The 15,595-nt window shown below is 48.1% G+C and overlaps 3 protein-coding genes across 5 annotated transcripts in view; all 3 read right to left on the bottom strand.

The window, feature by feature from the left end:
* rhpn1 (rhophilin, Rho GTPase binding protein 1) overlaps window positions 1-53 on the bottom strand; it is a 9,763-nt gene extending 9,710 nt beyond the window's left edge. For both annotated transcript variants that reach the window (XM_029828092.1, XM_029828093.1), the window contains exon 1: window positions 1-53. This exon is cut by the window's left edge and continues 107 nt beyond it. The gene's annotated coding sequence lies outside the window, so the exon portion shown is untranslated.
* Window positions 54-2,124: 2,071 nt separating this feature from the next.
* tut4 (terminal uridylyl transferase 4) lies at window positions 2,125-10,818 on the bottom strand. Its single transcript, XM_011617721.2, has 30 exons — window positions 10,445-10,818; window positions 9,627-10,079; window positions 9,389-9,540; window positions 9,137-9,253; window positions 8,876-9,053; window positions 8,708-8,796; window positions 8,577-8,628; window positions 8,339-8,408; window positions 8,063-8,189; window positions 7,864-7,983; window positions 7,451-7,645; window positions 7,193-7,367; window positions 6,632-7,116; window positions 6,271-6,421; window positions 6,053-6,139; window positions 5,785-5,888; window positions 5,644-5,701; window positions 5,460-5,563; window positions 5,290-5,379; window positions 5,100-5,213; window positions 4,950-5,027; window positions 4,670-4,847; window positions 4,520-4,567; window positions 4,313-4,395; window positions 4,130-4,245; window positions 3,800-3,954; window positions 3,618-3,712; window positions 2,996-3,530; window positions 2,693-2,854; window positions 2,125-2,615 (listed from the first exon to the last, which is right to left on the bottom strand). Exons 2-30 carry the CDS (start codon window positions 10,000-10,002, stop codon window positions 2,527-2,529), a joined length of 4,383 nt encoding a protein of 1,460 aa, XP_011616023.2. The 5' UTR covers window positions 10,003-10,079; window positions 10,445-10,818; the 3' UTR covers window positions 2,125-2,526.
* A 996-nt stretch (window positions 10,819-11,814) lies between these two features.
* Window positions 11,815-15,301, bottom strand: LOC101063983 (trichoplein keratin filament-binding protein-like). 2 transcript variants are annotated; one of them, XM_029828106.1, is made up of 11 exons: window positions 15,212-15,301; window positions 14,334-14,535; window positions 13,928-14,138; window positions 13,767-13,835; window positions 13,463-13,627; window positions 13,277-13,389; window positions 13,130-13,196; window positions 12,881-13,050; window positions 12,734-12,812; window positions 12,470-12,651; window positions 11,815-12,375 (listed from the first exon to the last, which is right to left on the bottom strand). In XM_029828106.1, exons 2-10 carry the CDS (start codon window positions 14,522-14,524, stop codon window positions 12,532-12,534), a joined length of 1,185 nt encoding a protein of 394 aa, XP_029683966.1. In that variant the 5' UTR covers window positions 14,525-14,535; window positions 15,212-15,301; the 3' UTR covers window positions 11,815-12,375; window positions 12,470-12,531. The 2 variants fall into 2 exon arrangements, with proteins under 2 accessions (XP_029683966.1, XP_029683967.1); XM_029828107.1 differs by having other exon boundaries at window positions 11,815-12,372.
* Between the last annotated feature and the right edge of the window lie 294 nt (window positions 15,302-15,595).

Here is a 15,595-nt window from a genome sequence, read left to right as displayed (position 1 = left end):
CCTCAGCTCGGTGCTGTGATAGCGCCTCCTCCGCTGCGCTCTGACCGTGTGAAGCGGAGGCGGGGCTTGGGGCTAAATGAGCCAATCAGCGTGCAGCTCCACAGCGCCAGCGGAAAGGTGACCAATGGAATTGCAGATTTAGCCTGAATGACGTCCACGTTCGGCCAATCACACGTCATCCAAGGCGTCCCTCCGCTCCGACAGCCGTTTCCACGGCAACGTCAGGGCCGTGGTTGTGTGTGGTCCCAGAGAGGAATTAAGAATTCTTTCAACCTCCCGTGGAGCTCAAAACACGAAGCTTTAACGATAAGAGCTTAACGGTGATTTAGAACGAAGAGTGATTTTCTGGGTTTAAAGTACTTTTCTGTCGCGAAACTGTCAAAATTTCTATCTTCCTCAAAATATATACATTTAAAAAAAATACATACAAATTAAATAATGCAAATAAATACATTTTTAATGATTAACAAATTATTTGAAACAAAATGCTAATTTGCCATAAATAAAATGTAAGATTAATAATCTACTTTTGCTTTAAGAATCGGATTTAATGGAGAGGAAAAAATGGTTAAATAATGAATAATCGCTGAAAATATTAAATATTGCAGGTGCACAAGTACTAAGTTACAATCTATTAGGTAGTCTCGACATATAGATGATACTGAAATGATCCGTATATTTAGTGTATTTCCGCTTTTCTTAGAAATATTGTAATTAAGTTTGTATTGATAACTAATTGATTTGGCCGCGAGGGGGCGGTAAAATCGTTTAGAGTCAATTTCAAAAAGGACGGAAGGAACCTGCGACGTTTCCGGTCAGCGGCGGTGAAAACTAACCAAAACATGAGTCTTAATGACCTTTAGAGTGAACGCTGCAGAAATAACCTGACATTTTATACAAGAAGAAGAGGTTGCCTGATCATTTCGATTTTCAATTTGTGACATTTTACACAGTCATTAAAATCAAAACTTTCAATACGTCAGGCGGAAAATGTCAAATTGCTCAGAAATGACCAATAAAAATATAAAAGCCAACTAAAACAACAATGAACAATGTCACAGATGTGTTGTTTATGAAAATGCCTTCAAGGTCAATTCAGCATTCCATCATCAGAACCAGAGCTGGAGGTGTTGACTGATATCAGAAGTCCAGCAACAGCTGATGGATGTTGGGGCCTGATGGACCCAGGTGGACTGGGTCCATCAGGCCAGTCTGGGACGACCTCTCCTGTGAGTGAGGAGGAGCCATTTCTCTTTCAATTGTTATAATTCCTTTATTCTTTTGTGGTAGCTCGGCCAGTAGAAGGTTCTGGTTCATCCAGGTCACAGTTATCCAAGGGACGGTCTGTGTCCACTGGACTGATCTTGACGTTTCGCCCTCTCTCCAGAAGGCTTCTCCATTTCTGAACTGGCTGAGAGCAGAACTTGAAAATACAGCCCTTGTGTCCCGTGTCCTGTGTCCCATCCCGTCCCGTGTCCTGTCCCATGTCCCGTCCCGTGTCCGTCCCGTGTCCTGTCCATGTCCCATCCCATCCCGTCCCGTGTCCTGTCCCATGTCCCATCCCGTGTCCCGTCCCGTGTCCTGTCCCATCCCGTCCCGTGTCCTGTCCCATCCCGTGTCCCGTCCCGTGTCCTGTCCCATCCCGTCCCGTGTCCCGTCCCGTAAAGCTCTTCAGGTTCTACAGGTTCAGGTCTGATCCAACTGTGGACAGAAGATCCACCTAAACAAGCTCCTTTGAAGGTTTCTTTCTTTCCCGATGGGCCACTTTTCAAGGTTAGGTCCCAGAGGGCGTGTCTGGAGGTTTCCATGGCTGGGCTCTTCTTCTGACCGCCGGGTTCTGACCGCTGGGCTCTGACCGCTGGGTTCTTCTTCTGACCGCTGGGTTCTGACCGCTGGGCTCTGACCGCTGGGTTCTGACCGCTGGGTTCTGATCACTTCCAGTTCAATCACAGACGAGTCGACCTTTTAGTTTCAGTGTATAAAAAGCAAAAGTGTCTGAAGGTTTTTGTTCTGTTTCAGCTTTAAAATGGGTGGTTGAAATGGGTCCGACCCAGAAGCTGGAAACGACGGCTGATTCTGCTGAGAGCAGAGTTGTGGGTGCGGAGCAACAACAGAAACATCAGGTTTGGCTTTTCTTTCCTTGCTTTATTGTTCTATTTGGACCTGCGTTTGGCACTACACGGTTAGATTTACACGTTAGCTTGTTTCTGAAACAAACATCTATCCAAAGCCTTCGTCTTGTGGCAAGCAAAGTATGAATACAGCTAAGAAAAATAAAGGTTTACATCTGTCCTCCTTACTTTACACATAAAATAAAAACACTTTTTGGACCCCCGCAAAAATGGGGGTATTAAAATATTTGACATTTGTATCACAAATCAATGTAATGAGACAAAAAAATCAAACATAAAAAACTGTACAAAATGATAAAATACATTTTAAAGTCTCATGATCGAATGGTGCAGAGGATATAATTGATTTGTTGCATTACTGACCATAAATCTAATTAATAAAAGGACGTGAGCCTCATTTCTTCTGCTGGATAAAATTCAGATTTACTGGATGTCGGACTTGTGGGAGAAGCGGGAAGTTTGGATTTGGGTGAAGAACAGAACCTGAGGAGGAGAGAAAATTGGACGTGAGAGAGAATTCTGAGAGGTTTGATGAGCAGCCACCTGAAAAGGCTCCTCACCTTGGTTCAGGTAGGCCTTCCCCGGCTGGTAGCCTCCGTTACCCGGCTGGAGGAAGTTCTGGGGCATCCGGTAGGGCCAGGACGGAGACTGGGCGGCTTTGCTGTGCTCCCACAGGCGTGGGCTCTGGCTCACACCTACAAACTGGGCTGGCTGGCCTGAATCTGAGGAGAGAAGAGAAGCAGCTCAGCACAGACCGACTCCTCTCCAGGCCAAGCAACCACAGCTGGCTCAGCAACAGGAACCTTTCCTGGAACTAATCCGAGTCCAGGACTCTCCATAGACCCAGTTCACCCAGTGAATACCTGACTTCACCACAGTGCCGTTGCCCAACAGCGAGCCCGGTTGTGCCAGGGGGTTGTGCCAGTGTCCCCCCCGTCCCGGCCCACTCACGCCCAGCTGCCTCCCTGCCGGCTGTGCAAAGATGATGCTGGGGTCATTCAGGTTCATCGGGCTGGGGCTGCTCACGGAGCCCCCTGTCGGGCAGCCGCCCCCCGAGGGGGAGCGCAGCGTGAATTTCAGGCCGGGCGGAGAGGCCACGGTGGCAGAGGATGAGGTGAGGACCGGACCGTGGATGGGCCAAGAGGTGGAAGGGAGGTGGACTGGGTGGTGGGAGGGAAGAAGCCCCAGCGCAGTGAGCGCCCCCGGGTGGTACTGGCCAGAGTTAGAGGGAGGGAAGCTGAAACGGGGCAGGGGGACCTGGGGGTGGCTGGCTTGCTTGGCGGGACCCGCAGGGCTGCTCTTATTGAGGGTGGACTGCGGGGAGCTGGAGCACTGGGCCAAGGGCTGGGGGCCGGCTGCAGGCTGTGGGGAGTACGGGGGGGTCTGCCGACTATCAGACTGTTGGGAGAAACAGACACTCCGTCACTCCACTTCTGATCAAGGTTGAACATTCACAGCTGTGGGGATCAAAAGCTTTTTACTGACACATTCAGAGGACTGTCTGGTCCTTCCGGGACCATCTGCAGGCGCCTGGGGAATGGGGAGGGACTGGGAGGCCCCCATGTTCCGGACCACGTGAGCTGGGGAAGAACCAGACAGAGAACCTTGGGTCATGGGTGGCCGTGACCACAGGAAGAGTGACTGTGACCCGGAGTGTTGGGGGACACCTGAGGCTGCAGCCGCTCTCTGCTTGAGGTGGCGGTACTCAGGACAGTCCCTCCGCACGTGGCCCGGGTCGCCACACTGGAAGCAACGCCTGTCTTTCAGCTCCCGCTCCTCCTCTTTGACGTCCTCGTCTTTGTCGTTCTCCTTCTTCTTGACTCTGCCGCACAAGCAAAAGGTTGAATGAAGTCCAGATCCTGAGTGTCCATCAGTGTTTGCAGACCAGAGAGGGTCCAACCCAGTTGGGAGAGGAACCCTTGCTGGATCACAGCCATCTGAGGCTTCAGCTCAGGTTCCTGACCCGACCTTTGGCCTTCACTCTTTATTCAGCCAACCTGCGTCTCTTGGGACAGTCCTTCATGTAATGTCCAATCTTCCCGCAGATCCTGCAACATCTGTCATTGGGCGCCAGCTCGCCATCTGTCAACACCTTGGAGTCAAAGAAGTAGTCCTGCAGCAGAACACAGCGTGATGAGTCTCTCCAGGAGGCCCCGACCCTCCCATCACAGCTGACCTACCACTTCCGTGCTGGGGATGGGATAAAAGGGCGTTCCAAACAGCTTCCTCCCGTTGATAAAAGCCTTCATGATGAAGTTTGTCACTACAGGGAGTAAAAGAAAGGTGTTCCCAGGTGAGGTCACACTGGTTGTTATGAACAGTGACTTAAAGGAGTCATTAAATGCAACTCTTGGAGAGGCCGCAGCAGCTCTGATGGACACACTCACTCTTACGAGACACTCCAGCCCCCAGATTGTGATTCAAGTCAAATGGATCTGAAGGGAGGAGCAGAGGAGTTAGAGGAGAGGAGAGGAGAGGAGAGGAGAGGAGAAGGCGGCGGCGGCGGCGTGCAGGCGAGCCAGGCGCCAGCGCAGCACCTTCGATGGCGATGCATTTACTGGTCCACTGCTTCTCAAAGGTGGTGAGGCGTTTCTTCTGCCGGATGCTGATGACGTGCTCCTTAAAGTCGAACTCCTCCGTGTAAAAGCGCAGGAGGCCGAGCCACAGCTCCCCCACCGACTCCGTGTTTGGCTGCAGCGAGGAGAGGACCTGGTGCTGCGGACAGGACAGACTGATGGACAACTGCTGCCTCTCCTCCATCTTTACCATCAGATGTTTCTGTAACGGTGCGTTCAACGACCCGCTCGCCAAACTCACAAGGTCACTGAGGTCATCACAGAAGAAGGCATTCCAGCCGTCGACCATCCGCTGAGGGACTGTCGTACCATCGAAGATCTGAAAAGTACAAACCACCCCTTAGTCCCATTCTGTTCAGGACCTGAGTGGAAGCGACAGTCGGGTCGGTACCTCCTGCAGGACGGGGATGACCGGCGGCTGCCTCTGCTGCAGGAAGTAGAGCACCATCAGGATGTAAGCGTAGGAGGAGAGGCTTCCTCTGGATGCATCTCCAATGTCACAGCGCTGCACAGAAACAGGCCCGTTAGTGTTGGGGCAGCGTGAAGACATCAGCGCGGCACCAGAGACGAGTCCTTCAGACCTTTGCAAAGACCTTCATGGTGTATCCCAAGTACTGCACGCGTGGATCCAGAGCTGCGTACGTGGCCAACATCCTGGTGTTATGCTGAGCCTGCACACACATGTGCACACACACGCGACGTTTGTGGGCGTGGCCACTGGAGGCCTGTTCTGCTGGGACGGGTCACTCACCAGGGTGTTGTACAGGCTGATGTCTCCCTCCAGACCGCTCTGTTTGTGTTCAAACTTCACAATAGGCACTTTGGCTGTTGTGATGGGCAAAATGTTCCTCAGACCTGTGGAGTTGAGAGCTGATGGTCAGACTCTGTCCTCCACTGAATGGAGCTGTGACGGATGTGAGGGCAACTTCACTCACCTGTGTGCTTCTTCAGAACTTTTGCCAGGCCTTCGATGATCTCCTTACAGTTCAGCATCTGTTCAAACAAAGGAATGATTAAAGATTCACCTGCCCCCCCCCCAGCTTCCATAATGTCACCTGTGTAAAATATGCTTTTACCTCTGCAGTCTCGTGACCCTCCAGGGTCATGCAGATGTCCAGATCACTGTCACGGAAGCCGAAGCCGTTCTTGGAGGAGCCAAACAAGCAAAGCTGCGCTTTCTCTGTGAATTCACACACACACACACACACACACACGCACGCACACAGGCTGTTGGTGACATCCCAGAGAGATGCTGCTCCTCTCAGGTTAGTCCATTCAGTTGTCACTGGAAGCCATTTTCATCATGAGGGTGAATGGTGAGGTTTCCTCTTGGGTATTGCTCACCATTGTACTCCTTCCTGATGAAGCGCTCCAGACTAGCAAGGATCTGCTCCCTCTTCTGCTGCTCAACATGTGTCGGTGACAGTTCAACTACAGACACAGCACAAGTGAGAGCTGCAGCATCACACAACCAACCAACCTACAAACAGACGCGTTGGAAGGGCCACGGGGCCTCTATACGTGCACACATCTGTTGAGAAGAGAAAGTGCTGATGTCTCACAGTAACACAGTCTGCAGAGCCCGTCCAGGATCTCTCTGAAGCGCTCCGTCATCGCAGGCAGAGGCTTCAGCTCGATCTTCTTGAAGTCCTCTGGACACTCGTCCTTCAGGTGACCATCACGTTTGCAGATGCTGCACACGACCGTTGGAGGCTGAAACCATGTTTAAGCTTTTCAATCATGAGAATAATTCTGCTTTCATGCAGCCCTGAACATCCTGGGCTAGAGACGCTCCCCTTTACTAAAGTGCCGGAGCTTTTCTGTAGTTTCAGTTCACAGGGCCCAGGCTCGGCAGTTATGAGGGGGTGTTTATTTCCTAAAGGTTACATATTCAGAAAGAGTCAACGAGGTTGTTGCAGTTACCTTCCCTCCAGTGAAGATCATCTTATCAAACACGTAATGGAGGTGATCTGATGGGACGTCCTGACGTGTGACGCTGCCCATCTCCTCTTCACTGTCCAGCAGCCCATTGGGGGAGGGGGACGGTTTGCTCTCATCACTGAGAACCATGTCCATAAGGCTGGTATCTAAAGTCTTCTCCCCCATCTTTGTGGACAGATGTGAACCACCATCTTCTTTGTCACTCTCATCCTCCGTTAACCCTGTGAGTCTACAGCTGAGATCATCTTTCACCCCATCTTCCTTGTTCCTGATGGGAGTCTCTCCATCAAGTTCCTCCACCTTTGTGCCGTGCTTGGCCAACTGGTGACCTCTGAGCGCCCCCCCTCCGTGCCTCCTCTGAGGGCAGGCAAAGTATTTGTAGGCAGTACGAAAACGCTCCTGGATGTATTCAAATACCATCTGGCTGTTCAAGCTGCGTGCAACATTCCTCTTCAAGGCAAAAGGATCTTAAAAGAGAGGAAAGACAAGGGAATACAGCTTCTCTTTAAGACCTACTGGAGCATATTCAGACTGCTGGCTCACCTTCAATGGCCAGCCTGCGGCGAGGCCAGTTCTTCATCTCCCTGGACAGGAGCCCCTTAAAGCGGATGCTGATGATGTACTCTTCAAGGGCAAATTCCAGTGTGTAAAACCGCAGCAGCTCCAACCACAGCTGGCCCAGTGACACACTCTTACTCAGGTCAAAGGTTAGCCGAGACTTTAATGGAAAAATAGGCCATGTTAAAACCCGTGTGGTAACCAGGGCCAACCCCCCCAGTTTAAATGTACTGTCAGACTCACCAAACCCTCCGAACATTGTGCATCATTTAGTTTTATCTGCTCGGGTTTGGCTTTGCCGTCCCCTCGAGCCTCGGAGCGGTTCTCCCCTCGTCCATCCGTGGAGGTCGGAGGTCTGCGTTCCCATTGCACAAACATGTCCTGTGAGATTCCAGTTAGATGATACTCGTCCACATGCTTCACTTCAAATCCTTCGATCTGCCAGAAATTAAGTCTTGGGTGATTATAAAACTAACAGAAAGTGACCATTATTTAAAAAGGTGTGATTCTGATCCTCCTTTTACTTGGTTAGATTCTGTGAATTGAATGCAGGTGATTTTTTTCCCTTGTATTTTTATAATCAGGAGAACAAAAGAAGGTCCATTGTCCTATTTGTGTCAAGATTAGAAGACAGTTTTGTTTTCCCATTGACCTACCCAGTGCCCCAGGTAGACGGGGAGGACGGGCTCCTTCCTCTGCTGCAGGAAGAAAATGACCATGAGGGCAAACGAGTATGAGGGGATGCCGCCTTCAGCCTGGCAGTCGATGTGGCACAGCTACAGCAGGAGGAAAAGCACAGGAAGAGGATCAGTCCCAATCCCCTCTGCCTTTCTCTTTCAGCAGAAGAAGCTTTACCCTCGCCCAGTGCCGGAAGGCCAGCACCAGGGGAACCAGTCTGGGCTCCAGTTTAGCCAGAGCTGCCAGGTGATTGGTGGTCAGACAGGCAACGTCGTTCCCTGCAGTCACTTTACAGAGCAGGCCGCTGCAGAGAAACGCAAGTTCAACAGCAGAAAAATAGCGGAGAAGCCATAATTCATTTAATTCCTGATTCACAACCTTCATTCGTGACTGGGAAGTCGTGACATTACTCTGACATTCCATACAATTGTTATTCATTGGTGGAGGAGTTACCTGCTAACGTCACGACAGAACACAGCAGGAACTTTGGCGTGGAAATCTGATTCCACCTCAGAGAAGTCAGCTGCACGAATGACAGAAAAACAGGAAACTGACTGTACACATGCTTGTTTCTGCATTAAAAGAAACATCTGGACCAAAGCAAAAGAAGAGACGTGCATTTAACTGATATGATGAGGTTGATAACGTCAGTCACAGCAGCTCAATTTATGATGTGCAAAATAAAACTTACAATTGTTCTTCAGGATCTCCAGAACTTGAATTAAGACTTCAGGTTGTGTCATCTGAGCAGATACAAAGACCACGAGAGGATCAGCTGACAGACCAAAGCTCCATCACCACGCATCACAACGGCAGACTTACCGAGGACGGGTGGGTGACGTCTATGTTGATGTCACTCGTTTTGAAGGCAAACTGCGTAAGTGTTGAGCCATAGAGTCGGAGCGAACAAGCTTAACAACACAAAAGGAACATTTCATTTGGTGGCGATTTGGCAAACATAAAGCTTCAAGGCCGAGCACATGTCCAAACCTGGGAGGTGTCGTCGGATGATCTCCTCCATCGTCGTGACGACAGCCTTCCGGGCCCCAAAGTCGTCCTCGGAGATGCCGTTCTGCCTCATAGTTCTATGGATGGAGATGTCCAAGGCTCTCAGGTGGGCGGCAGAGGCAGGTGGCAGTGCCCGCAGCTCATTCTCCTCCTGCTTTTCCTGATACATTAAAACACTTCAAATAGCCAATCAGAAAAATAACCACAGAATTTGAATGCAAGAGGGCTTTAAAATCCCCAAACCATGATGTTTTTCTTGTGTCTCTTCTCCTTGATGTGCTTGTGTGCTCCTTGGATGTTCTCGATGTGCACAGAACAGAGCTTGCATAAATACTGGTAGTTTGGATACTCGGGGGACTGCTACAAAGATACAGAGGGGGAAAAATGGTGTGAGGTTTAATGCCCGAAAGGCTAATGTATGTAAGCAACAGTCCCTGCATTGTGAACTACAATATAAGGCTAAAGGGAGACCATATATGATGCTTGCTGCTTTACTTTCAACAGTCGGTGGATATAATCTCTGCAGAGACGCTCCTCTGCCTGTCGCAGACCCAACTGTTGCTCTGTTATGGAACCTTCTTCCACCACGGGCTTCTCCTCTGCACCTTCTTCCACAGGCGCACACACCAGTGGGCCAGATTTCAGCCCTACAGACGGTAAAACAACACCATTGACCCAAGTTAAAGTCAGCAACCTCCCCCGGCCCGCTCTCTGAGGTCTTTCTCAGTCATACCAGAGACTACAGGAGAGCCGGTCTCTCTGTATGTCGAGGGGCTGCTATCGGTAGAATAAGACCCTGGAGAATCAGGAGCTTCTGTAACCTGCTGCTGATGTGAATTGGCAGCTTTTCCTTTGCCGCTTTCCCCAAAATTTGTTCTTCCGCTCAGCCTGGTGAGCCTGGAGGAGCGCCCTCTCATCTTTCCTGGTCCACTGCTCCCTGGGTTGTGTTCTTCCTTGACAGCATTGAGAGTTCCTTGTCGCCTGGTTGTGGTCACAGTTTCCTCCATGTGTGTGTGACCATCTTTGTTGGCCTTTTCCTTAGACAAAGGTTTGGCTCCTCTGGGCTGAGATTGTTTGCCTAATTTTGCAGGACTTTTGGACTTATCCATCCTCTGGTCCTGTTGTTCTTGTGCCCAACAGAGTCGACAGCACAATAAGGAGGACCAGCGAGCAGGACACCTCAAGTCTGTGGCAAAACACAGGTTAAAAATAAAAAAAGGTTTCCTCTATTAAACCACATAACCAATGACCCTTTTCTATTTTAGATTCAAAGAGAAAACAGAACAAGGAAGACAGAAGGAACTCGCATTTATAAATATGAAATCAATAAAAACGTCAGTAGTTTATAATTTTTGGAGCAGTTTAAGCTCTTCGAAAAAGCAGCAAAGCATCCCTGTCCCATCTATAATCCGATGTAACCGGATCGACAGTTGACAGCGAACCTTGTTGCATTTTAGGGAAAATGAAAGTGAAGCGAGCTCTCGTCCACTTAGCTTTGGCACAACTTCAACGTTTTCCACTCAGACGCCATCGAATGAAAGAAGTGCTCACCATTAAAAGCAAGGCGTGTGTTTCCCTGTGCTGAAAGAAGGCAAAGCCTCCCCACAGAACCCCTCTGCTGTTAGCGCGGACAAATGTTGGTCGTGTGGACCGGTCGCCTGACCGAGCTAGCAAACGGGAAATTAATAACAGTGGCACACTTGCCACAAAGAAGTCACTCCATAAAACCGGAGAAAGGCCATTTCAACACCGCCAAACACGGTCCTAATTAAGTAGGATCCAGAAATACGGTCTGGTAAAGTGGCTCGGTTGTGTCTGTGATCCTACTTCCAATAACATTTTCCAAATCTCACGGCCCTGTTCAAAACAGCATCCATTGACGCCATGTTAATACACGACCCCGTTGCATTGTGGGTGCGGGAAAGGGGGCGTGTCCTCCGTTGTGTTCAAATCACTCGGAAACTTTTCCTTCCGTACATATTCCTAAATATTCACTCAATATACATTCCATCTTCTTGGCAAAAGTGCGTTTTTGCAAGTCAACCGATTTCTTACTCATTGTAGTTACTAGCGATCGTCTCTCTTTGGTGGTAATTTTACTTGTATTTAGTTTTGTATGTGTTTTGGAAGTGTACCATTACAGTAAAGGCGAAGGGTTAGGCAGTGAGCGCCATCACTTCCGGTAGGGGCGGGGCAATCGGTGGTAAATTGCGAGCTTGCCAAAACTCCGCCTCCCACCTTTCGGACCCGCCTCCCTCGGGCTCGGACCGGGTTGAGGTTGGTTAAGTTGTAAACTCTCTAAACTCTGTAAACTCTGTAAACTGCAAATCGAGCTGAGATGCAGCTCTGTCGTCACGCCAGAGAGTGCGCTTATCTGCAGTTATTAATTCTAAAGTCACGTGTTTAAAAATGTTACCGCAATAGAATATCGGTGCTCATTAACTGTGCCAGCAGACTTGTTTGGTGACTTAGTCACTACGTTTACTGTGGTAAATCAGCTAGATAACAATGTTTCTCAATAGTACTTATTTTACTTCGCCCGTGGAAATACGTTTTACTGGTTTTGCATAGTTGAAAACTCCAAATTTAAGAAGTAAACTTCTTGTAGGTGGTGGTAGCTCAGTCTGTTGGGAACTAAGCTGAAAGGTGGATGGTTCTTGGTTCCAGCCCCAGCGCAAACAAGACAGCAAAGGTGTTCTGGTAGTGGGGGAATGTGCCGGAATAGCTTAAGAACTCTTCTAAAGTACACTTGAGCAAGGTACTGAGCACAAAAAAGCTCAAAACTCCCCCCTTTGATGAACTGGCACCTCATCCAGGGCTGGCCCTGCCTTCACCCTTTGTGCACCTTCCCCTTGATCCCCAAAGGGATACAGTGGTTAAGAGAATGAGAGAAAATTGCAAAAAATGTCACTTTTTCATTATGTAATTCAAGAGTTATATTCATAGCACAAGTAGTTTAAAGGTAATCAGAGAAATGTAGTTTTATCTAGTTAAAACATAGTTTAGGACAATTCAGTGCAGCTGTGGCTCTTTCCTCAGTCATACATTCCCCTTTTCCCTGTTATTTAAAACCCTGCATTGCCAGTTTATTTGAGCTCAACGCATTACAAAATTAGCAATCGAGACTCGTTAGCAATCAACATGGCTCTGGAAGAGCGAAGGCACTGGTGGGAGGGGGCCAGATTGCCCTTTTTGTAAAATCTTGGAATATATCTGGACTGCCAAGAGACTGATTTCACATCAATTCTATCTCATCAATTTTCATGGTCCCGCATCTCTCTGGATTTCATGGAGATGGCCCAGTAGATCCTCTGCCTTCATGGGATTCCTCTGCATGTTGTCTCTGACCAGGGACCCTGGTTTTCGTTGACATTTGGAAGGAATTTTGCAGCCAGCTTGGGGCCACAGTGGTGAGGAGAGTGGAAATTCCTCCTCCTCCTGCTCTGTGCTGCATTGCTCCTCCATTGCTCCTGGTGCTTCTGCTGCACCAACAATAATAATAGAGACAATAAAAAGGAATTGTATTTTAATAGGTTCTAACAATATTGTGCAGAGAACTTTGCAGGATGATCCAACCTGAGGATTCAACTCTTGAGACCACAATCATAGACAGCTTTTTGCTCCTCTTTCTCTGGTGTCTAAGATTTCTCTCTGTTTAGCTCGTGGATTAGCTCTTCTCGTCTCTTTCGCGACTCCTGCTGAGCCTTGCGGTTTTCCTGTATCTTCATCATCAGCTGCTGCTGCTTATGTGACAGCACCTTCATACGAGGAAGACCAGAGTACAGCGATTAAATGCTGAATACGATGAGAAACATTTTATTTGAGTTTAAAACAATCGACCTTTTGCATGAGCAGCTCTCTTGCTTTTCTCTCTTTCTCCCTCTGTGGCTCTTGTTCCCACAACCGCTGAGCTTCTTGCCTGAATCACATGAGATTCCTGGTTTAACTGGCGATGGTAGTCAGATTTGACAGCACCTAAGCACTCACCTGTTCAGGTCCTCGATCTTAGCCTCCCTCTCTCTCTCCATCTGAAGCTGCTCCTCGATCGCACACTCCATCCAGGCCACGTCAGCGACTGCCCTCTCCCCGTGTGACCTCTTCATCATCTCCTCTTCCTCACCTTCCATCAAGGCTGCCAGTATTTTACGCTCAGCCTCCTGTTCAGCACAAAAGAGTTTAATGTTTGTGTGAAAGTCAAAGGTCCATGATACAAGTTAAGAAATTCAGCAGACTAACCAGTTCTGCCTGCACTTGCTCAGCTCTTTGCATCATCTGAGTGTGATAATGGCGCACCAGGAATCGTCTGTTGGGACAAATGCAATCAAAGGGCTGCCTGACTAGACTAGGAAATCAGCCCACATTATTAGGACGACATTCTCTTACTGCATTTCTGGCTTCTTCTCTCTCTCTTCCATTTGTTTCATTTCCTTCTCTATCTTCTGGAGCTGCCTTTGCTTGAACATCAGAGCTTTCTGCTCCACCTTCAGTTCAGTTGTCTAAGAGAGAATTTGATGAATTTGTAACTTCACATGTTGCAGAAAAAGTTCCTTCCAAGTACACATCTCCTACCTCCTTTAGCTTCAGTTCCTCCATGTGTTTACAAAGGTCTTCCATCCTCTTCTTCTCATCTGGCCTATTTTGCTGCCCTGCTTGCTTCATCCTCTCGAGAACCAGATTTCGGGTTCTCTCATAATCATTTTCAAACCGTCTTTCCTCCTGCTGTGACACTTGCCACTGCACGTTTGGAAAGACAGAGGATGTCAGAGACAGAAGAGATCATGCAAACATGTCTGGAGGCAGCAGGTAGTGTGTGTTGGACATGTCATTGATGTACACATCTGGTGGCTGGATTGATATGACATTATTGTTTTACCTTTTTCTTCTCAGACAACTGCTTCAGCCACTGACCGACAACATGGTCTTTGTGCAGCTCTGTTTCAACCTGTGGCAAAATAAAAGTGAAGGTTGTACATTTCCTGTTCACCCTTCTCCCAGAGTTCATTATTTTGCAGGAATTAAGAAGAAATATCCCACCTTTTCCCTACTTTCCTGTCTCTCTGTACTATGCTCCCCTTTTTTCTGTCGGTGCCGACCTCTCTGTGTCTTCCTGTCATGGTCCAACTCTCTGAGCTCTGCCTCTAGTTGGTTCATCTCCTCCTGAAGAAAAGTCTGGATCTGATTCTTGCGGCGCTCCAAATTACACTTGCGCTCTTCTTTTAGACGTTGCTTATGGTACTGTGAGATGCTAAAACACACAATGAAAAAAGAGACAAGTGGGAAGAATTAACGAGATATTTTTACTTGTCCTCAATAGAGCAGTAAACTAATTCATATGTTGTTTAACATGGCACATTGACTTTAAGGATATATTAAAACATGGAGTCTCACAAACGATTTATTTCTGTGTTTATGAAATTCACAGAGGTTCCGAGTCGATTACCTCCTGTAGAAGTAGAATCTGGAGGTCCAGACATCATGTCTCTCATTGCAAAAGCTTTGCCGTCCCAGGTACCGCGCATGTGTCTCCAAATCAAGCTGCTTCTCAGCTCTCCGCTCCCGCTGCCAGTCCATGTATGCGCCAGGGTTTTGGAACTGTGAGGGCGCCCGAGTTGTGAGGGTCGGCAGGGCCATTGCCTTGGTTCATGAAGAGGACATTTTTAGCATTTACCTGAAGCTCAATTTAAATCAAAACATGCATTTCCTGTCACCACTTCCAATCCACATCTAATTTCTGCTACTGTTCGTGTTCTACAGACGCTCTAAACACTACTTACTTCAGGATCAATCAAGCAACGATATTTTAAATCACAAAAATTTTGTGACATCAGCACCTTTATGCACTCTCCAAGCTCAAGTTTTCTGGCAAATGTTTAAGCTGAATTGTCAACAATGAGCATGTAGCTGCTGCGGACGAAGCCACAGAAATACTTTACACACACGTTAGCAGCAAATTATCGTCTTCTTCCTCCCTCCCTCATAGTGTTGCCAACCCCGAAATAAGGAAAGTCACTGTTGGCAGTTGCGAGGATGTTATATGGCTGTGGGGTGGAACTACAAGCGCTACACCCAACCACATCCTTAATCTGGGCTTGAGACCGGAAAATGGTCCAGAGGAGACTTTAGAAGTGTTAGCAAATTGTTTTTAACCTTGTCCTCCATTCGCGGCCCATTATTTGTCCTTCCTTCTTGCATTTAAGTAAATAGAAGCCTTTTTAGATGCTAGTTACATGCTACTTCACAGTAGTAACCTGGTTTGTGCTGCTTCCCTATCACACAGAGCCAACGAGAATTCGCTTTCTATTGTTTTTAATATCTTACCTCAGTCTATTTTGTATTTCCTTCTATAGTTTCTGCCTGTGGTTGAAATTAATTGAATAGGGTATTATAGAGCAGTCGTAGCTGTAATACAATGTAATATAGTTGTATTATAGTAGGTTGCTTTGAATCAACCCTCCTTTGACCTTTGATTGCTGGAGGATCAAATGCCAAAGCTTATTTTTGGCTTTCCACAAATGTGCGACAAAAAACTCCAGCTGGTCCAGTACTGTGCTGCTTGCATCACCCCCATCCCCCAGTAGCTTCACTGGCTCTTGGTCCATTTCAGGAAACCATCCAAAATCCTAATTTATGCACTGATGTCCATCTACAACCTCTCCCCTCCATACCTGTCCAATTGCCTTCATTTGTCCACTCACACCTGTT

The sequence above is a fragment of the Takifugu rubripes genome, chromosome 20 (genome assembly GCF_901000725.2).
Source record: "Takifugu rubripes chromosome 20, fTakRub1.2, whole genome shotgun sequence".
Lineage (NCBI taxonomy): Eukaryota > Metazoa > Chordata > Actinopteri > Tetraodontiformes > Tetraodontidae > Takifugu > Takifugu rubripes.
The sequence above is the reverse complement of the archived record's forward strand: the minus strand, read 5'-3'. Positions and strand labels throughout refer to the sequence as shown.